Source organism: Macaca fascicularis, chromosome 2 (assembly GCF_037993035.2).
Source record: "Macaca fascicularis isolate 582-1 chromosome 2, T2T-MFA8v1.1".
Taxonomy (NCBI): Eukaryota; Metazoa; Chordata; class Mammalia; order Primates; family Cercopithecidae; genus Macaca; species Macaca fascicularis.
The window spans coordinates 121,332,108-121,354,823 of NC_088376.1; the positions used below are offsets into that span (position 1 = coordinate 121,332,108).

General features: G+C 43.3%; 1 protein-coding gene across 2 annotated transcripts in view; it reads left to right on the forward strand.

The window, feature by feature from the left end:
• ABHD6 (abhydrolase domain containing 6, acylglycerol lipase) overlaps positions 1-22,716 on the forward strand; it is a 55,207-nt gene that overhangs the window by 9,786 nt on the left and 22,705 nt on the right. Inside the window, exons 2-5 of one of the 2 annotated variants that reach the window (XM_045385988.2) lie at positions 1,958-2,022; positions 8,597-8,740; positions 19,931-20,087; positions 22,070-22,183. In XM_045385988.2, coding sequence (XP_045241923.2) covers positions 8,622-8,740; positions 19,931-20,087; positions 22,070-22,183 — 390 coding nt within the window. In that variant the 5' untranslated portion in view covers positions 1,958-2,022; positions 8,597-8,621. The remainder of the gene's footprint in view (positions 1-1,957; positions 2,023-8,596; positions 8,741-19,930; positions 20,088-22,069; positions 22,184-22,716) is intronic. The other variant, XM_005547474.4, reaches the window with a different exon arrangement.

Genomic DNA, 22,716 nt, shown 5'->3' on the forward strand with positions numbered 1-22,716 from the left:
AGGGACAGAAGGTATCAGTGAAAAGTCTCCCTCTCATCTCTGTCCCCAGTCCTGCAGTTTCCCAGTGCTAACTATAATCATGGCCAATTTCTTTTGTGTCCATTCAGAAGGATTTCCCACATACATAAGCATAACAAATATGTTTTCTCTCTCACTCTCTGTTTTTCAATATTAGAGGTATTACTCTTAACCACTGTCTTCTGTTCCATGCTTTTTTGAGTTAATGACCTTGGAGGTCATTACCCATAGGAACAAATAGGACTGTCTCATTATTCAGATGGCTTATATTTAATTTCTATTTGTATTTAATGGCTACATGTATTTCTTTGCAAAGCTATATCATCATTTACTTAACTTTAAGTTCATTATATGTGAGCATGTGAATTATTTCCAATCTTTTGCCATTATGAATACTATTATAATACTCTTACACAAACATTTTCACACATAATCAGGCATAAACACAGATAAATTCCTAGAAGAAAAGATCATAGCCAGGCATGGTGGCTCACACCTGTAATCCTAGCACTTTGGGAAGCCAAGGCAGGCAGATCACCTGAGGCCGGGAGTTCGAAGACCAGCCTGACCAACATGGAGAAACCCTGTCTCTACTGAAAATACAAAATTAGCCAGGCGTGGTGGCGCATGCCTGTAATCCCAGCTACTCGGGAGGCTGAGGCAGGAGAATAGCTTGAACCCAGGAAGCGGAGGTTGCAGTGAGCCGAGATCGCGCCATTGCACTCCAGCCTGGGCAACAAGAGTGAAACTCCATCTCAAAAAAAAAAAAAAAAGAGATGATCATTAGGTCAAGGATATGTGCATTTTACATAGCCACAGATTTTGCCGAATTGCAATCTGTAGAGTTTGCTGATGAGAATGCAAATTGGTACATTATATGAGAGCATCTATTTTTCCATTGCCTCAATGGCACAGTCTGTATTAAACTTCTTGTTCTTTACCAGTACAATAAAGGAAGATCACCATCACCCTGTAGATTTAATTTGCATATCTCTTGTTATAAATAAGATTGAGCATCTTTTTATATGTTTAAGAGTCATTTGGATTTCCTTTGTGGTGAATTATCTGTTCAGATCATTTGCTCATTTTTCTATTAGGTTTTGCTGTTGTTGGTCTTGATTTGTGGGAACCCTTTATACATTAAGGAAATTACTATGTTGTCTCTATTATGTATTTACAAATTTTAATCTTATTTATTGTATCTCTTTCCAGGTGGAAATTTAAAACCTTTTTTATGCAACTAATACTCTTTTTGTTATGGCCTCTGAATGTTAGACATTACTTAGAAAGCCCTTTCCTATGGAGATATTTTTAAAATAGGATTCTCATGTTTCCTCCTAGAACTTTGATGGTTTTATTTTTTATATTTAACTCTTCATCTGAAACAATTCAGGGGTTTTGCTGATTTCATTTCCTTTGCTCATCTCATTCTCTGGCTGCTGGGCAGTTTGTAGTGCCTCCCTGCTTCTGCCTGGCCCAGTTTTGGAGCGGTGCGGCTCCCCTGACAGTACCAGTGCCATCACTCTGGTAACAATATTATCCTCACTTGCCCATTGGTTGCTGCCTTGCTTCCATTCCTTTCTGAACACACTGTTTAGGTAAGCCCTAACCCCAATGGAGGAGAGCTTTAACTATCGTTCCATGCTGGATGACTCACCAGATTTCTTCTTTGACCTCTGTCAAGCCCTGCCCTTTGTGCACATTTGCCTTATTGCCTCACTGGCGTAGGTGACCTGAACAAGAGGCTATAAAGTATAAAGCCTTGTTTATACTACAAGAGACTTGTAGTATAAAGCCACAAGCTGTTAGTACTTTGCCTGTGCTGAGGAAGACAGCACTCCACCTTCACTGAAGCCAGCAATTTGGCCGGCTGTTAGCACTTCATTCATATTCGCTAGTATGAGTTAATACTGTGTCATTTTATTTCTTGTGATTCCAGAATCTCATTTTCAGCTTCTGCCAGAGCCAGTAGCAGTTGGGAGAGAAGGCTGTGCTCTTTGAAGAGTGAGTATGGATTTTAACCACCATAGATTTACCCCAAAAGGCAGCTTTTAATGAGACTGGGACTACTATTGTAAGCCCTGCTCCCAAGCCCTCTGCAGGCCAAACTGTGCTGCATGATTTCTCTGATCAGTAGGTCTGGTGGGAAGGGCACCTGGTGGTTTTCAAAGCTCTGGTGCACACCCTAAAAACCCCCTACAAATAGTTCTGAAAAACTCTGCGGGGGAACCTGCCTCTGAATTTGAAGGGAGTCTGGAAGGCATGGGCTCATGGGCCCCAGTGCTTTCCTGGAAAGGGGACACTTGAACCGGCCCTGAGGGCAGAGAAGGGTTCATCAGGCAGCCCAGATGTGGGTGTGCTCCACACCAAGGGGACAGCAGGAAGGAAGACAGAATGAAGCTGTATGGGGCTTGCATGGGGGCTAGGAGCTGGTTATTTGGAGTGCAGGCAAAGACGTGGGTGTCAGGACTGGGAAGTTCAGCTGGGACCACATGGGGCGGTCAGAGTTCACATTTTATTTGGTGAATATGAGACCAGCACAGCCTGATCCCTGGTGTGAAATTGAGAAGATTCCTGTGGCAGCTGATGGTGGTGGGACTGTGGGGCATGAAAGAATAGCCTTTACAGAAACGGGAGGGAGAGGAAGGGAGGACCTGGACCCAGTGTGGTGACTGAGGGGAGCTGCGGTCCAAATCATACAAACTCCTACACCTGGTGACAATTTTTCTTTTTACTTTACATTCCTAGTAAATGTTGAACCCAACTGGGATTGGGTTTTTAGGGATTAGTTTTTAGGGATGTAAGTCCCCTAAGGCTGTGCTGTCTAATATGGTAGTTCTTATCCACATGTAGCTGTTGAGCACTTGAAGTGTGGCTAGTGTGGCTGAAGAACTGAAGTTTGAATTTTCTTTGGCTTTAATCAATTTAAGTTTAAATTGCCATATATTGGGCAGTGCAGTTTGTTTAGACTTGGACAAGTTGACTCCAGTGCTGGTGCCTCTTCACCTTTGGCTAACAGGAGTGATGAGCAAGTAGGAGAATGAAACTTGCGTTGGCATCTAGGAGGTTAGACTGATGCAATTACTGTCGGCAGAAATCAGTAAGTTGGCCAGGTGCAGCGGATTGCGCCTGTAATCCCAGCACTTTGAGAGGCTGAGGCAGGGGGATCACTTGAGGTCAGGAGTTTGAGACCAGCCCAACATGGTGAAACCCTGTCTCTACTAAAAAGACAAAAATTAGCCAGGCATGGTGGCAGATGCCTGTAATCCCAGCTACTCAGGAGGCTGAGACAGGAGAAGCGCTTGAACCCAGGAGGCGGAGGTGGCAGTGAACCAAGATTATACCACTACATTCCAGCCTGGCTCACACAGCGAGACTCCATCTCAAAAAAAAAAAAAAAAAAAAAAAGACAGAAATCAGTAAGTCAGGAGAAGTGAGGTGAGATGTGTCTATGAGATTCTATGAAAGTGTTTTACGTTGTTTATTCTTGGATTTTACTTTATACCCTGAAGACTAAGATATCAGAACTCAAGATCCCAGTTTTCAAATCAGTGAGAACATTAACAGAAAACTGTGAGATGTGCCTTACTCCTAACCCCAGATTAAACTTCATTTCCCTGATGCAATGTTTATCTGGATCCACTGACATGTCCCCCATCCAATTAATCTTTGCCACTGTGTTCAGACATAAGGGCCCCCAAATGCACAGCTTGGGTGTTAGGTAGTGGCAGAGGATCCTGAGCCTGGGATGTGAGAGTATGTTTTTCCTGGTGCCAGCATGGCCAGCTCTCCTTCCTGGCATTGCCTGCTTCACACTGTGCCGCAGTGTCTTTAACCCTGGGGTGCCTCACTTTACACGATAAATAGGTAAAATGAAGTGTTTTTCTTTTTCAGTGTATTCAGTCAGGCGATAAACATGATCAAGCACCAAGTCTTTGCCAGGTGATGTTTTAGGTTCTGGGAACTCTAATAGGAAAGAAGATTATTGTGGGGGCGAGCCAGATCCTACTCTTTAATGGCCTGGCATAATTCCAGAAATGTTTAAGTCACCAGAGTAAGAAAGAACAGACATGACTATTTGAATGTTCTCATTAACTAGGTGAGAAAGCCAAGGTCTCCCAGCTGACATGTGGAAGAGCCACGTTGGAGAGGGCCAGCTGCCACACTGGTGGCCCCAGCCTGGTGCCATCCATCGCATGAGTCTGCCATTCGTGGACAACCATCAAGATTTTTGCTAGACTCATGTATCACCTACTAAACATTTTTCTTTAAATTTACTCCTTTTTTTTTTTGAAACAGTCTCCCTCTGTCACCTAGGCTGGAGTGCAGTGGCACATTCTCAGCTCACTGAAACCTCAGCCTCCAGGCTCAAGTGATCCTCCCACCTCAGCCTCCTGAGTAGCTGAGACTACAGGTGCATGCCACCATGCCCGGCTAATTTTTATATTTTTTGTAGAGACAGGGTCTCTCTATGTTGCCCAGGCCAGTCTCAAACTCCTCTGCTCAAGCAATCTGCCTGCCTCAGCCTCCCAAAGTGCTGGGATTATAGGTATGAGCCACTGCGCCCAGCCTAGAGAGCTGTTTAACACCACCACACTGAGAGTTTCTCTTTGACCCAAGCAGGACTGAAGAGAACTGAAAAGAGATGACTTTCCTAGTATATATGTTGTTATCCGATGCTGTATACCCCTGAAACACTCTTTAGTACTCTCCTACTCACTAAAGTCATCTTGCAAACTCTCAGTTGTCCCATGCTTTGGGAAACTCAAGTTACACTTCTTAGTTGATCTCTGATTTTTGGCCATTGGCAGTTCCTGGATCACAATGCTTCAGTTTTTTTCTGCCTCCAGCCTCTCCCCTGGGTACATAGAGTATTCTAGAAATAAACACCAGCATGGCAGGGGGGCTGTCTTTTTAAAGGAAAGCTGAAGCCAGTCCTTTGTAAAATGAAGGATGTTGTAGAGGTAGGAATACATTGCCTACTCTTTATCTGTACAGAAAACTCAGAATTGTGGTTTCTTCAACTAAGGTCTGGATTTATCTGACCTTGTCAGGGAGAGTGTGCAGGGTTTTCTGTAATAAGTCCAAACCTTGCTAAATTGATCATGTTCTACAAAAGCTGCTTAGGGAAGACTTTATTCTGCTGTTAAATAGAAGATGGAGCCAGATGCGGCCTTCGCTGAAACTGACTGGCATTTTGGCAGGCACCGACAGAGCAGAGAGGGGTTTTTTGGATGATCATGCCTTCATTTCGGGGCTATCATCTCCAGTGTCAGAGTCTATGATATATATGGCTTTGGGCATAAATTGTTCTAATTCCTAGTCCAAGGGACTCCCTGCTGCTCAGTAATCTGAATTCACAGTGGCTCCCAGCAGTTTTTAAGGACTTTGTATGATGTGGAAAAGTCTTCTCAAAGCTGACAGTTCCCATCTTTGTCAACTCATTCACAGCCCACGATGTTCCAACAGACCTGTACAGATTCCCTTCAGTCTGTGATTAACTCGCTTACTCCTTGATGGTGATGCCTTCTAGCAGGGTAAATTGTAGCCAGTGTAAATAGGTGACTCCTTCAGGGATTTTTGTAATTACTAAAAGAGGAAAGATGTCAGGTCTCTTACAGAATCATTGGGAATGGTTGTTCCTGAAAGAAATGAAACAGATGGAACCCATTTTGTAAATTTGCTTTTCATTGATTCATTTGTACCTTATTTGTGTCCTGTGCCATACTTGACACTGAGAAAGAACATACATGATTGTCCCTACCCTCAAGGAGCTCTGGTTCCAGAAGGAAAAGCAGGCCAATGATTTCAGTGTGCTGGGAAAATTATTTACAGTGACTAAGAAACTGAGAGGGCAGTTGCATTGGAGACAAAGCCAGTGCTTATGCCCTGGGAAGGTGGCAGCTTTCATCACTGTAGACTCAGGACTGTACTCAAGTAGAGTATGTGTATGTAATGAAAAGAACCATCTAACCCACCTATGGGTGCCTGTGTCTCCTTCTCTAGGCTGTGAGGTGCTTGCTAGGCGAAACCTCTTGAAGATGGAGAGCTCATATCTTCATGGAGAAATTAGGGATGATGAATGTAGACACCTAACAGCAAAGAGGTTACAGAGACTGAGGACCGGCCATTTGTGGGGGCGGAAAAAAAATAGACAAAGTGGAACTTGGTGCAAAGGTAGTGGATTGGAGTTAGAAACCTGTTTTGTAATCATGACTACCAGCTGGGTGACCTTGGGCTAGTTAGCCTCTCAGAGCCTCAATTCCCTCAGCCTATAAAACAGGATGAAACACCTGCCTTTCCTATGTGACAGGGTTGATGTGCTATATCGAAGGTTGGCAAATTAGAGCCTACAGGTCAAATTTGGCCTACAGTCTATTTCTGTGAAGTTTTATTGGAACACAGTCATACTCATTTGTTACATATCTTCAATGGCTGCTTTCTCATCCAGTGGCAGATTGAGTAGCTGTGATAGAGACTCTGTGTCCCACAGTGCTAAAATCATCACTGTCTGGCACTTTACAGAAAAAGCTGCTGACCCTTGTGCTCAGTGATTTGGGAGGTTATACTGTGCTGCATTGAACTTGTTATCAAATTGAATTAAGTATCAGTCGATAGAGGCATATGGGAGAGATTGCTTCATTTCCCAGGAAATGTAAGGAAAGCCTTGATTTGCTAGATGTTAATGCTTTTCCTAAAGAAATCTGTATTATGTTTGGTGAATCCTGCACACTTAGCACAGATGGCTGGGAATCAAGGCAGAGAGTCACACCTGGCTTCCAGGTCCTTCCAGGTGTTGTATTGAGGAGAATGATGGGACTTGAAATATATATTTATATACTTTATGATATATATGTGTGTATATACATATATGTGTGTATATACACACACACAGATATATATATATGTAAATAGATATGAGGTCTTGCCATGTTGACCAGGCTGGTCTTGAATGCCTGGCCTCAAGCTATCCTTCCGCCTCTGCCTCCCAAAGCATTGAGAGTACAGGCATGAGCCACGGAACCCAGCCTGAAGTATTTTTCATTCCATGCTAGAATGAACTGTATTGTAAGCTCATAAGACAGGACAGGGCAGGGCCTGTGATACAGCTGGAATTCTAATGCCCCGATAATGTGTCAGGTCCTAGTCTTGGTGCTGGGGACACCCGGTCCTTACTCTCATGCATCCCACATTCTAGCCTTCAGATGTGTAAGTCTTTAGGAAGACATCAGAAAGTACACTGAAAACTACCTTTTTGGCTTATTCCCCCCTAACTTTATATTACGTATTTATTTTTAGAATTGGTTATATATTTACGAAACAACTTAAAAGTTTTAAAAAGTGAAAAATAAGTCTCCTGTCTGTTCCTGACACTTAGCTATGTAATTCCCCACCTTAGATGCAATCACAGTTACTGGTTTCTTGTATCCATGTGTACATGTATATTTGTTCATTGATTTCTTTAAAAGTCTGTCTTCTTTTTTCAAAGGTTCTCACTCCGTTGCCTAGGCTGGAGTGCAGTGGTGCATTCATTGCTTACTACAGCTTCAAACTCCTGGGCTCAAGTGATCCTCCCGCCTCAGCCTCCCAAAGTGCTGGATCACAGGCATGAGCCCAATCTGTCCTCCTTTTTTATTTTTTTATTTGTTTTTGTTTTTGTTTTGTTTTGTTTTGTTTTGAGATGGAGTCTTGCTCTTGTTGCCCAGGCTAGAGTGTAATGGCACAATCTCGGTTCACTGCAACCTCCGCCTCCTGGGTTCAAGCGATTCTCCTGATTCTCCTGCCTCAGCCTCCAGAGTAGCTGGGATTACAGGCGCCTGCCACTACAATTGGCTAGTTTTTGTATTTTTAGTAGAGATGGGGTTTCACCATGTTGGCCAGGCTAGTCTCAAACTCTTGACCTCAGGTGATCTGCCCAGCTCAGCCTCCCAAAGTGCTGGGATTACAGGCATGAGCCACGGCGCCCAGCTTCTTTTTATTTTTAAATACTGCAAGCCTAAAGAAAGATCGAAAGGATAATATTATGTAACCTTCACCTGGATTCCCCAGTGGTTAGCATTTTACCATATTTGCTTTATTTCTCTCTTTTCCTCCCACCAACACACACACCAACACACACACACAGATACACAAACACACACTACTTTTTCTCTCCTGAACCTTTAAAAGTGAGTAGCAGATACCATCATACTTCACCCCTTACAACTTCAGCAGACAGGTCCTAAGAGAGAAGATATTTTCCTATGTACATACATAACCACAATTTCATCATCATACTCAAGAATTGTATCACTGATACAATGACGTTGTCTAATACCCAGCCCTTACGCAGATTTCCATATTTGTCCCAACAACGTCCTTTATAGTGTTTTTTACAAATCCAGGCTCCTCTGAAAAATTCCTCATTACTTTTAGTTGTCACGTCTATTTGTTTTTTTTTAAAGCACTTGCCTGCTTTGGTTTCCTCCTGTTCTTTACCCTCATTCCAAGAACTTCACTTTTCTTGTCCCCTTTGCTTCTTCGCCTCTTTTCCCTTGATACAGAGTTTTAATATCGTCATTCTCTTTGGCCCCTGCAGGAGTCAGCCAGCCTGAAAGAGCAGGATGGATGTTGATGTGGTTAACATGTTTGTGATTGCGGGCGGGACACTGGCCATCCCAATCCTGGCATTCGTGGCGTCATTTCTTCTGTGGCCTTCAGCGCTGATAAGAATCTACTATTGGTAAGCCAGTTTCATCATTGACATTTTCAAGAGTATCATAATATTGACAACTTCTCTGCTTGTCCTTTTTGTGGTTGTTGTCCTACATTTTATCAGGAAATAGACATAGAGAAAAGTTGAAAGGTACTCATCCTGTTTGGAATTTTGGGAGTGCTCTTGAAGAATATTACCAGATCAGTTCTTTCAGGTTTGTTGGCTTATTTGTTTGTTTTTTGGAGACAGAGTTGTGCTCTGTTGCCCAGGCTGGAGTGCAGTGGGACGATCTCGGCTCACTGCAACCTCCAGCTCCTAGGTTCAATCAATTTTCCTGCTTCAGCCTCTGAGTAGCTGGGATTTTACAGGTGTGTGCCACCAAGCCCAGCTAATTTTTTTTGTATTTTTAGTACAGATGGGGTTTCACCACATTGGCCAGGCTGGTCTCAAACTCCTGGCCTCAAATGATCCACCCATCTCGCCCTCTCAAAGTGCTGGAATTACAGGCATGAGCCATCATGCCTGGCCCTTTCAGGTTTCTGATAGCATCTTTCTCTACCCACATTCCCAAAGTCAGTGATTCTGTCTTCAAGCAAGTATTGTACATTTTTATGGAAACTCCTTTGATATCTTCTTGATCATTGGATGTTTTTTGTTTTTTTGGTTTTTTGTTTTGTTTTGTTTTGTTTTGTTTTTGAGACAGAGTCTCCCTCTGTCACCTAGGCTGGAGTGCAGTGGTGTGATCTTGGCTCATTGCAACCTCTGCTTCCCAGGCTCAAGCGATTCTCCTGCGTCAGCCTCCCAAGTAGCTGGGACTACAGGCGCATGTCACCATGCCTGGCTAATTTTTGTATTTTTAGTAGAAACAGGCTTTCACCATGTTGGCCAAGCTGGTCTCGAACTCCTGACCTCAAGTGATCCTCCCACCTCATCCTCCCAAAGTGCTGGGATTACAGGTGTGAGCCACCACGCCTGGCCTTGATCATTGGATTCTGACCCTGTGATGTCCTGACAGGTGCAGCGATGTTACTGAAAAATGAACAAGAAAGACCAGAACCATTGAGATGGCATGTGTAGGACAGAATACTTTTAGAGTTGTTCTAGAAGTCATTAGTAAAGAAGTGACAGAAAGAAAAATAAATTTCCAAAATATGTCATTCTTGTACCACTATTATTCTTGTCCTGTCTGGATACCACCTGTCCTTATTTTGTATTTTCTTTAGAGTGAGCCATCTTTAAAAAAAAAATCATTAAATCAAGTATTTAAAAAGTGATATGAATATCACTCCCTTAAGTGGAAAGCTTGTCATAAATAGCAAATTAATATCAAAAAGTGCCTGGCGGATGGCTCATGCTTGTAATCCCAGCATTTTGGGAGGCCGAAGCAGGCAGATCACCTGAGGTCGGGAGTTCAAGACCAGCCTGACCAACATGGAGAAACCCTGTCTCTACTAAAAATACAAAATTAGCCAGGCATGGTGGTGCATGCCTGTAATCCCAGTTCCTTGGGAGGCTGAGGCAGGAGAATTGCTTGAACCCGGGAGGTGGAGGTTGCAGTGAGCTGAGATTGCGCCATTGCACTCCAGCCTCGGCAACAAGAGCAGAACTACATCTCAAAAAATAATATATATATATATATATATATATATATATATATAAAAAAGTAAAAATAAACACAATGACATTAAACGGTCTTATTAAATTGTGTCTCCTTTTACTTTGTTACAAAGCATGAGCAGCGTGAAAGATGTAGCAGCCCTGAGCTGAGCCTTTCTCCTTGTTGGAACCAGAAGTTTAACAGTCAAAAAGAAAGTGATTTTCTCATGATGTGCTTCATTGCCTTTTCATGCCACTGTCCAATTATCAAATGAAATTGCCCTTCCCACCCCCATGGTGTACATCCCGTGATGAAGGGAGCACCAAAATAGACCTGGTTCCTCTCTGTGCTATAGGTAAGCCCATTGAGATCTAACTGGGACTTCGGGAAGTCGGAACTCACTTCTGTATGTAGAAGAGTGCAGGGAGGGTGTTATACCCTTTATCTGCCCTCTTTTCTGGCTCCCTTTTGTTTCACTTGAGTGTGGAATTTTCCGCCTGCCAGCCAGGCTCTGATCCTTGAAAGGAAACTAATTGAATGGAAGGGAGCTTTTCATCTTTCACCCTTGCTCTCTGGGGGTGAGAGAGGGGAGTTGTGACCCTCTTCCGAGTCACCTGGGACCCACCTTCTGCATTGAGAAAGCGAGACTCACTCTGAAGCTGAAATGCCGTTGCCCTTGCAGTGCTGGTAGCAGGAGTTCTGTGCTTTGTGGGCTAAGGCTCCTGGATGACCCCTGACATGGAGAAGCCAGAGTTGCGTGCCCCTTCTCATAGCCTTGTCGAGGCATCATGGACTGCCACACACAAAACGCTGTTTTTATTAACCACATGAAATTGAAGCAGAGAACGCAATTCACTGATGTGGCTCGTAACCATGGATATGGCCACATACAGAGGTGTGATTATATAAAGGTTATTCCACCCACCTCGTGTGGAAACCAACCTCAATGCTGCATAGTCCCCCAACAGTTCCCTGGGCTGTCGAGGAGAAGGCTTTCAGAGTCAGGGTGTCAGGGTAATTTTGATGTTTCATTTGTAATGAGAAAAATAAGTTGATAGCAAATAATTTGCTTTTTTAATTAAGTTAAAATTCACGTAACATAAAAGTCACCATTTTAAAGTGTACAATTCAAGGCTGGGCACGGTAGCTCACACCTGTAATCCCAGCACTTGGGAGGCTGAGGAGGTGGGTGGATCACTTGAGGCCAGGAGTTCGAGACCAGCTGGCCAACATGGTAAAACCTGTCTCTACTAAAAATACAAAAAGTTAGCCAGGCGTGGTGGTGCGTGCCTGTAATTCCAGCTACCTGGGAGGCTGAGGCAGAAGAATCGCTTGAACCCAGGAAGTGGGGGTTGCACTGAGCCGAGATCGTGCCACTGCACTCCAGCCTGGGTGACAGAGTGAGACTCTGTCTAAATAAATAAATAAATGAAATATAAATAAATAAATAAAGTGTACAATTCAGTGGTTTTAATGTATTCAGAGTGTTGTACAACCATTACCACTATCTAATTTCAAATATTTCCACCTCCCCAAAGGAGTCCCCATACCTAGTAGCCGTCACTCCCAGTTTCTCCCTCACTTCATCTTCTGGCAACCACTTACCTACTTCCTGTCTTTTTAGATGTGCCCATTACGGACATTTCACATCAATGGGGTTATATAATGTGTGACCTTTGTGTCTGGTTTCTCTCACTTAGCATAATGTTTTCAAGGTTCCTCCATGTTGTAGCATGCATCACTCCTTCACTTTCTGTTGTGGTTGAATAATATTCCATTGTGTGTGTACACAGTTTGTGTATCCATTCATCTGTTGATGGACACTTGGGTTGTTTCCACCTTTCGGCTATTATGAATGATGCTGCATAGCAAATCATTTACTTTTATTAACAAATAATACCACGAAAAAACCAGAGAGGCCCCACAGTGCAGAGCATTCAGAGCCTCTTTAATTGGCAGTATGGATGCATGGGGTCTTAAAGCCTGCCCATGCCTGTCACCCAGCTCAGAGCTGTGGCTGAAAGACAAACACAATGCTCTTTATTTTGGGAACTCGGGCACACAGGCCAAGAAGAAAACCCAGCTGGTTGGGGAAGATGAAAATCCTAGAAAACCTTTCAGATCATGCCAGGTGGCATTGTGACATGGAGGATTATGGTTTTAGTAATAAAACCCATGATGCCATTGCAGAGAGCTGTCAGCAATCCTGTGAGGCACTTCCTCCGCATCACTGAAATGTACAGACTGTTTCCTCCAAATAGCCTCACCGCAAGTGACATTTACACAGTGGTTGTCATAGAACGAGCAGCTTCACCATGAGTCACTTATATCCCTTAACCACAGCGACTCCTCCAAAGGCCTTCATTGGCTCGGCTGCCAGTAATGACCACCAGTGGGTTCACCTCACAGACCTAGGTAGGTCAGGTTAATTTTCAGGATTGCTACACAAACAGGATCAGCAGGCAGTAGAGAGAGCTTGGCACCCACTCCCCATTCCCCGCTGTCCTGCCATATGATCATAAGGGTTTGGTGAAGTCATCACATCGTGCAAGCTCCTGGAGTTCCCTCTGGGATCGTCTCAGCTCCTCCGGGAACAAGAACAGGTGTCCCCAGTAGGCCACAGCAAGTCTTCAGAGCAGCTCTCTCTGGGTCTAAGTGTCCTTGGAGCATGGCCAGCACACTTCCACAGCACCGTGGACTATGGCTGCTCCTGCAGGAGGTACCAAATGCTTCAACGTGAGTCAATAGAGAGCCACACTGGGGATGCTGTGGCCACTGCGGATGGCATCAGGTCTGATTTTCATTGTGTAATGAAAATATCAGGACTGTTCACAAGATGAAAAAGACAGATTTTCTAAGATTATTGTTTTCCCAAAGAAACTCAGTTGTGAAATCAAGGTAAGAAATCATAGTGAGCAGTTCACTTATATAAATATAAGAAAGAAAAGGGGGCCGGGTGCGGTGGCTCACACCTGTAATCCCAGCACTTTGGGAGGCCAAGGCGGGCGGATCACGAGGTCAGGAGATCGAGACCATCCTGGCTAACACTGTGAAACCCCATCTCTACTAAAAAATACAAAACAAAATTAGCTGGGTGTGGTGGCAGGCACCTGTAGTCCCAGCTACTTGGGAGGCTGAGGCAGGAGAATGGCGTGAACCTGGGAGGCGGAGCTTGCAGTGAGCCGAGATCGCGCCACTGCACTCCAGCCTGGGCGACAGAGTGAGACTCCGTCTCAGAAAAAAAAAAAAGAAGAAAAGAAAGAAAAGGGGATAAGAATTGGAAAAGAAGAAAAAAAGCTGACATTGTTCATTGTTTGCAGATGACACAATTGTGTACACTGAAAGTCCAAAAAAATCTATAAATAATTTGTTGGAATTAATTAGTGAATTTGGAGCTGGATGCTGCAGCTTATGCCTGTAATTTCAGCACTTTGGGAGGCAGAGGTGGCCAATTGCTTGAGCCCAGGAGTTTGAGACCAACCTAGGCTGCTCACTGCAACCTCTGCCTCCCAGGCTCAAGTGATCCTCCCACCTCAACTTCCAGAGTAACAGGGGCTACAGGTGCATGCAACCTTGCCAGCTAATTTTTGCAGGTTTTTATAGAGACAGGCTTGAACTCCTGGGCTCAAGCGATCCATCCGCCTCAGCCTCCCAAAGTGCTGGGATTACAGTTGTGAGCCACTATGCCTGGCCTGGTTTCTTTCTTTTTGTTGTGGTAAGATATACATAACTTTAAAAAATGAAAAAGAAGCATTGGTGAGGATGTGGAGAGATTGGAACCCCCTATGCACTGCTGTTGGGAATGTAAAATAGTATAGTGACTATGCACAAATTTGTTGGCTCCCCAGAAAGTTATACATTTAACATATCATCCAGCAATTCCACTTATGAGTGTAAATCCCAAAGAATTGCAAGCAGGGTCTCAATGTGTGCACCAATGTCCATAGCAGCATTCTTTACAATAGCCAAAAGATAGAAATAACCTAAATGTCCAACAGACAAATGGATAAACAGAATGTGGTATATACACAATAGAATATTATTCAGCCTTAAAAGGGAATGACAATCTGATGCATGCTATTAATACAACATGGATGAACCTTGAGAACAGCTGTGCTAAGTGAAACTAACCAGACACAAAAGAACAAATTTTGTATGATTCCACTTTTACCCAGAATAGACAAACTCATAGAGAAAGTAGAATAGAGGTTGCCAGGGGACTGGGGGAAATAAGGAGTTAATGTTTAATGGGTACAGAGTTTCTATTTGGGATGATGAAAAGTTCTAGAAATGGACAGTGGTGGCAATTTAGCAGTGTTGTGTAATGCCATTGATTGTACACTTGTTAAAATGGTAAATGTTTATGTTATGTCTATTTACCACAGTATAAAAAAATCTGTAAGTTCTTTTCTTCAGAGGTTCCTGTTAACTAGAGAGAGACTTACAGGGTGAGGACTCTGGACTCCAGGAGACTTTATTAAAGCCGGCGAGGTCCTCTTTGGAGCTTTTCTATTTAGGTCAATAGAGCCTTCAGTGACTTCTGTCCCTGAAACAGGAGCAGTTTGGTGCGTGTATTGAGATTGTAAAAGATCTTTCTCCTGAGACATTCATTCATCCCACCTTAATTCTTCTCTTTGTTTCTGTTCTGTAAGGTTCTGCTTTTGTGAATTAGAGGTAATCTATTCCCTATTATCTACTATCATTAAACCAAAGAAGTTGTTTTTTTCCATCTGGGCCATGGGTCTTTCAGAACTTTTCAGCTGGCCTGGTATCTTAGAGTCATCTTCCTACTCTTTCGTTGAGGGGATCATTTGAAAATATTAGTTCTCTGGGCTGGGCATGGTGGCTCATGCCTGTGATCCCAGCACTTTGGGAGGCTGAGAGAGGCAGACCATCTGAGGTCAGGAGTTCGAGACCACCCTAGCCAACATGTCTCTACTAAAAGGGTTTCTAGAGAAACCCTGTCTCTACTAAAAAAAAAAAAATACGAAAATTAGAGGCCGGGCGCAAAGGCCCACTCCTATAATCCCAGCACTTTGGAAGGCTGAGGTGGGTGGATCACAAGGTCAGGAGTTCAAGACCAGCCTGGCCAACATGGTGAAACCCCGTCTCTACTACAAATACAAAAATTAGCCAGGCGTGGTGGCATGCGCCTGTAGTCCCAGCTACTTGGGAAGCTGAAGTGGGAGAATCACTTGAACGCAGAAGGTGGAAGTTGCAGTGAGCCAAGATAGTGCCACTGCATTCCAGCCTGGGCGATAGAGTGAGACTCCATCTAAAAAATAAAAAAAAAAATTAAAAAAAAAAAAATGAGCCGGGCCTGGTGGTGCATGCCTGCAATCCCAGCTATTCAGGAGGCTGAAGCAGGGGAATCATGTGAACCCGGGAGGCGGAGGTTGCAGTGAGCTAAGATCGCGCCACTGCACTCCAACCTGGGCAACAAGAGTGAAACTCCGTCTCAAAAAAAAAAGAAAAGAAAAAATATTAGTTTTCCAACTCCTTGTTTGTGGAGCCTAGGTAAACTTGTCCAGTGGATGTACCAATTAAATGAAAAATATCAAGTAGTACCAAAGAGCTCCATCTGGTAATGAAGAAGCCCTCAATTCCTGAGTCTGGCAGTCTGGCTGCCTTCCAACCCTTTGTCTCTTCACTCTGGTCCAAGTCATACTTCACTCTCCCCCAGGCCCTTGCCTCTGCCGTCTCTACCTCCTGGCACACCTTCTCCAGCTTCCAGCTGATGTATGTTGAGTATCCAGTAGTCTGCTGAAGTTTCACCTTTTCCACCAGGTCCTTTCAGCTCTTCCGTGATCTCACACTGTGATTTGTATGAGAGTTATAGAGAATTTGATGATTATAAAAACGTAACCCATTCGAGCCCCACTCCTGGTACCAAAAATAAAAAATAATAAATAATTTAAAAATAAAAAGGTAACACAGAGAAAATGTGCATTACCCATAACCCCTGGAATAATTTTCTTCAATGCTTCTTTTGTTCTTCCCACCTCTCCCCCCCACCACTTCATCTGTGTATACTTAATAGTTTTTTTTTCAACATAATTGGAATCAACAGTATTAAAAATAAAATTGCATCCTGTTTTTTCACTTGACATCATGTCATAAATATTTTTCCATGTTATTGAATATTCTTTGAAAACTCCATTTTAAATAATAGCAGAATATGACATCACCTAGCTATATGGTAGTTTAATATATTTCCTATTCATGGACACTAAGGTTAGTACTGATTTTTTTGTATTTTAAACAACACATAACATGGCTGGAACATCTTTAAAAATATTCTTTTTCAAGGTTGCTACTTACTTCCTTGAGATAGATTATTCTTGGAACTATAATTACTGGGTCAACAAGGGGCATGAGGTTTCAAAGATTCTTGATATTTTATGCCAGATTGCTTTCTAGAAAGGCTGAACTGTGTAACTGGTTATATAAATGCATGTGTGTGCACACACGCATGCGCACACACACACACATACACACACACACACACACACACACGCACACACACACGCCAGCTACAGTGGCTCAGTGGCAGGATCACTTGAGTTCAAGACCAGCCCAGGCAACACAGGGAGACCCGGTCTCTACCAAAAAAATTTAAAAATTAAAAAATTAGCCAGGCTTGGTATATGCACCTGTAATTTCAGCTATTCAGGAGACCGAAGTGGGAGGATCACTTGGACACAGGAGGACAGGGGCTGCAGTGAACCGTGATTGTGTCACTGCACTCCAGCCTGGGTGACAGAGTAAGACCCCATCTCAATTTAAAAAACCCACCACTTTTCTAATTTAGAAGCTCATAAAGGGTATTCATTTTTTTCTTTATTAATTTTTATTTAAAAAATTGGGGGGGATACATACTATGTATATATGGGGTACATGAGATGTTTTGATACAGGTATGCCATGTGAAATAAGCACATCATGGAGAATGGGGTATCCATCCCCTCAAGCGTTTATCCTTTGAGTTACAAACAATCCGGTTACACTCTTTAAAAATATTATTTTTAAATATACAAATAAAATTTGTTATTTAAAAATATACAAATAAGTTATTTTTGACTATAGTCACTGTATTGTGCTATCAATAGGTCTTATTCATTCTATTTTTTTTTTGTACCCATTAAGCATCCCCCTTACCCCCAACTACTCATCTCAGCCTCTGGTAACCATCCTTCTACTCTCTATGCCCATGAGTTCCATTGTTTTGATTTTTAGATCCCATAAGTAAGTGAGAACATGTGATATTTGTCTTTCTGTGCCTGGCTTACTTCACTTAACATAATGATCTCCAGTTCCATCCATGTTGGTGCACTATTCATATTTTTAATTACTAGTGAACTTGAACATGTTTTTTATGTTTGTTAGTCATTAATATCTTTTCTACTCTAAGGTACCTTTTCATTTATTTTGCCTAGTGTTGAATTAGGATTTTAGCATGGTTGAGATCAATTTGTGAGCTTTTTATTTATTAAGGATATCAATCTGTAGTTGTCATATTCATTGCAAATATTTCCCCTAATTTTTCCTTTTAATTTTTGGCAAATGATGTATTTGGAAGGACAAAATCATCTTTACATAATATTAATAACTATCATGTACTGAATACTTACCATGTGCTGGGCATTGAACAAAACTTTGTACATGGATTACCTCATCATTTAATCTTTGCCATATTCTTAGTGCAATGCAGCATTTCCTCATAAGATTATATAGTTAGTGTCTTATTCCATTTTGTGTTGCTATAGCAGAATGCCACAGACTAGGTAATTTATAAAGAAAAGAAATTTGTGGCCGGGCGCGGTGGCTCAAGCCTGTAATCCCAGCACTTTGGGAGGCCGAGACGGGCGGATCACAAGGTCAGGAGATCGAGACCATCCTGGCTAACCCGGTGATACCTCGTCTCTACTAAAAAATACAAAAAACTAGCCGGGCGAGGTGGTGGGCGCCTATAGTCCCAGCTACTCGGGAGGCTGAGGCAGGAGAATGGCGTAAACCCGGGAGGCGGAGCTTGCAGTGAGCTGAGATCCGGCCACTGCACTCCAGCCTGGGTGACAGAGCGAGACTCCGTCTCAAAAAAAAAAAAAGAAAAGAAATTTGTTTGGCTTATGGTTCTGGAAGTTGGGAAGCCCAAAAGAATGGCGCCAATATCTGGCAAGGGCCTTCCTGCTGTGTCATCCCATGGTGGAAGGTAGAAGGACAAGAGACTATAAGAGTGAGCCAGAGGCAAGAGGGGCCCAGACTCACTTTTACCAGGAAAGTACTCCCTCAATAATGGCATTAATCTATTTATGAAGGCAAAACTGTCAGGGCCTAATTACCTCTTAACAGTCTCACCTCACAATGGCAATTACATTTAAACATGAGTTTTGGAGGGGACGTTCAAAGTCAGTAAGTGAATGAGAAGGGATGTGAATGGATGAACAAAGTCATGTTATAATTTAGAATTTTGAAATATGCTTGCCTTGTTGTAAGAAGAGCTTTTAAGCTAGCCAATGCTATTATTTTCTTTACGTTTTGAGTGGCAATGCAGTCATTAAAAAGGTTTCAAAAGAAACCAACCAGGTGCGGTTTAACCAGCTGGACGCCTGTAACCCCAGCACTTTGGGAGGCCAAGGCGGGCAGATCACTTGAGGCCAGGAGTTTGAGACTGGCCTGGCCAACATGGCGAAACCCTGTCTCTACTAAAAATACAAAAATTAGGCAGGCATGGTGGTGTGCGCCTGTAACCCTAGATACTCAGCAGACTGAGGCACAAGAATTGCTTGAACCCAGGAGGTGGAGGTTGCAGTGAGCTGAGATTGCCCCAGGCTGGGTGACAGAGCGAGACTCTATCCTGAAAAACAAACGAACAAACACAAAACCTGACCAAACAAACAAACAAAAAACATTATGTATGCTCCCACATTTTTTGTATGCAGATAAAAGTAAATATGAATATATATCTTCTCTCCCTCTCTGCTTATTTTACACAAAGAGTTAAGACCAGTCAGTTTAGGTTATTTGCTTTTGCAAGACTTGGCTACTTCTTTAGTGTGAAGTATCTTACAAAGTGCATCTCTGATTAAATTAATTATCTCTCATCTTGGAGGGATTCACCATGCAGAGAGTTCAATTTGTTTAGATGCTAGTTTCATATTGAAATTGATTTTGGGCCAAAGTCCAGCACTGCCAAGTCTTATGTAACCAGCAGAAGCTGAGCTTTCAACCAGCTGCCATATGTTATGAGGAACAAAGCCAGAGGACCAGTGCAGATGGTTCTCAAGAAATAAGTTATCACTCTCAAAGTCTCTAGAAAGACATATTATCAAAAGGTTATTATGTGTTGCATGCTGCTTAAGAAAACACCACATTTCCCTTCCTAGAGTGATTAGTAAAATATATAGCAAAATAGTTCATTTAAGGTGTTCTCTGGAATGGTTTGGCTTCGTATTCCTTGAGGGTAAAGCTCAGGAGGACTCTAGAGACTAATGGAGGACAAGGACTGGAGAAGTGTTTGTGTTATCACTAAGTAAGACTTATAGAGAGGATCTGTGCCCATCTTGAAGCCACTCATCTAGAGCTTACTGATTTTGGTTCGTCTTTATTTCCCACCCTCTCCAGGTACTGGCGGAGGACACTGGGCATGCAAGTCCGCTATGTTCACCATGAAGACTATCAGTTCTGTTATTCCTTCCGGGGCAGGCCTGGGCACAAACCCTCCATCCTCATGCTCCACGGATTCTCTGCCCACAAGGATATGTGGCTCAGTGTGGTCAAGGTGCAATTCTCGATTCTTCTCTCTCATAAGAAAAGGGAGTTGGGTGCAGTGGCTCATGCCTGTAATCCCACACTTTGGGAGGCTGAGGCAGGAGGATTGCTTGAGTCCAGGAGTTCAAAACCAGCCTGGACAATATAAAGAAACGCTGTCTCTACAAAAAAGGAAAAATGAGCCAGGTGTGGTGGTGCGTGCCTGTAGTCTCGGCTACTCAGGAGGCCGAGGTGGGAAGATTGCTTGAGCCTGGGAGGTCAAGGCTTCAGTGAGCCATGATCATGCCACTGCATTTAGCCTGGGCAACAGAATAAGACTCTGTCTCAAAACAAAAAAAAAAAGGGAAGAAGAAAAGCGTTTCCACTAGGACATGATGTCATCGACAATGGTAGAAAGCAAAGGAAACTCAGAACTGTGGTGGTTCAAGTCATATTAGAACTAATGCAGTGTGGTCTGGCACAGTGGCTCACACCTGTAATCCCAGCACTTTGGGGAGGCCAAGGTGGGCAGATGACTTGAGCCCAGGAGTTTGAGACCAGCCTGGGCAACACAGGGAGACTCCATCTCTACAAAAAATACAAAAAAAAAAAAAAAATTGGCCAGGCATGGTGGCATGCACCTGTAGTCCCACCTACTTTGGAGGCTGAGATGGGAGAATCACCTGAGCCTGGGAAGTCAAGGCTGCAGTGAACCAAGATTGTGCTATACCGCACTCCAGCCTGGGCGACAGGAGTGAGACCCTATCTCAAAACAAACTAACAAACTAATGCAATATATTACTCATTCTTTTGTCAGAAAAAAATTGTTGAGTTGAATATGATATATAAAACCTATGGCTTAGAAATCTTTTTACCTCATGGATATTTCTTTGGGGAGGCTTCTGACACAGCTGCATCTCAGAACTGCTGTGAATTCAGAGTTGGGCTTTTAAAAGTCTTTTCTTGTACTCCCAAGTTTCTTCTCTTCCTTCCCCTCCATCTTCTTCCTTCACTCCTTCTTTTCCTTTCCTTCCCACTCCCTCTTCTGCATCTGCTTTTTTCTTTTCCTTTGCCATTTAGAGAAGCAGTCTTGATCTGGCAGCTCTCTGGAAGAGTTGTCCGAGTTCACTTTTTGTCTTGGTTTGCTTGGGTGTGGCAACTTGCTGCCCTTGGTAAGAGTGATCAGGTGTGAAGGTTGGGGCTGGCAGAAGTCTTGGGCAGGAAGCATCCCTGGCTCCCACCTCAAGCAAGACCACACCTGAGAGATCCCAAGTATCATCTACACCAGGAGGTAAAGACTCACACACCCTCTAGTTAGTTGTGTTCTTAATTCCAAATTCCACTGTGAGGACAGTCATCTTCATGCCTTGATGAACTTCCTGTCCCCTCCTCAGATAAGCATCTTTCTCATAACTGGATGTTTGTTTGTTGGTAACTTATGTTTCTCAGTTTCCTGGTTAAAAGTGGTACATATCTAAATGGAAGAAGGTGTTTTAGGATAATTATAATTTCGAGAATTAGACCTTAAAGTAAAAAGAAACCAGGCAAACCAGAATCAGGGTGATCAGACGTGGTTCTTGGGGAAAACATTGCTCCTGTTGGCTCTGGAGCTGGCTAGGATATGAGAGAACAGAACCATCCCTTGCATTTCCAAGTCAGCAGCTGCATGGCTGGAGTAAGTGTGGAAGGGGTGAGGGAAAGATGAGGTAGTACGTGTCAACTGGTGTGAAGAAAAAGTAAGAGACTTAAGCCTACTGCCCCGACTTTGTCCCCTTTTTACAGGCATCTCCTGAGCTTGCTTCCATTTATATATTAGTCTTTGCGGGCCTCTGCTCCTGATGAGGCTACTGGCAATGCTTATTCACATTACTGGGGTAAAACACTGAGTGGCCAAGACCCATACATCCCCAGGGATGACTGTCTGGGTCACTGTACATGGGGCAACCTCCCAAGAAAATGGGGAGACATGTTTTGCACACCACATGCTGACTCTCCAGGTCTGTGTGTCCTCAGTTCCTTCCAAAGAACCTGCACTTGGTCTGCGTGGACATGCCAGGACACGAGGGCACCACCCGCTCCTCCCTGGATGATCTGTCCATAGATGGGCAAGTCAAGAGGATACACCAGGTAAGCAGGAGGCTCTACCAAAGTTTGCCCAGACTGTCTCAGCTGCCATTGCATGTCCAAGTCTGGAGAGCAGGGAAGGGAGTCCTGTGCTACCTCATGACCAGTCTCTAGTACATTCTGTCTACAAGTGATGGCAAGCCAAATGGCAACCTGATGATATCTCCGGTTGGCAGTGGAGGGCCAGGGCTTATTACAGACTGTTCACCTCTAAGCCTATTGCAGTTGTTTGTAACTAAATACAATCTGAGCATTTTCTTAACTCTTTGAAAAGGGGTTTAGAATTTCTTAAAACCAGTTCCCTTCCTAGGGATCTCTTTTTCTGCTTACCAGCTATATGATAACAGTAATAGCCCCTCTGCCTAGCTGGGGAGGGTGTTCTTCACATTGTAACCTACTTTAGCATCTATTGCTAGCACCTATTTTAGAATCTATCTCTAGCCTTCTCTGGCTAAGCTTTCAAGATCATAGGAGTTTAAGAGCCATTTCAGAATGGGGTAGCCTGTAAGTTTCAGGTTGACCTTAAGTATTTTCCC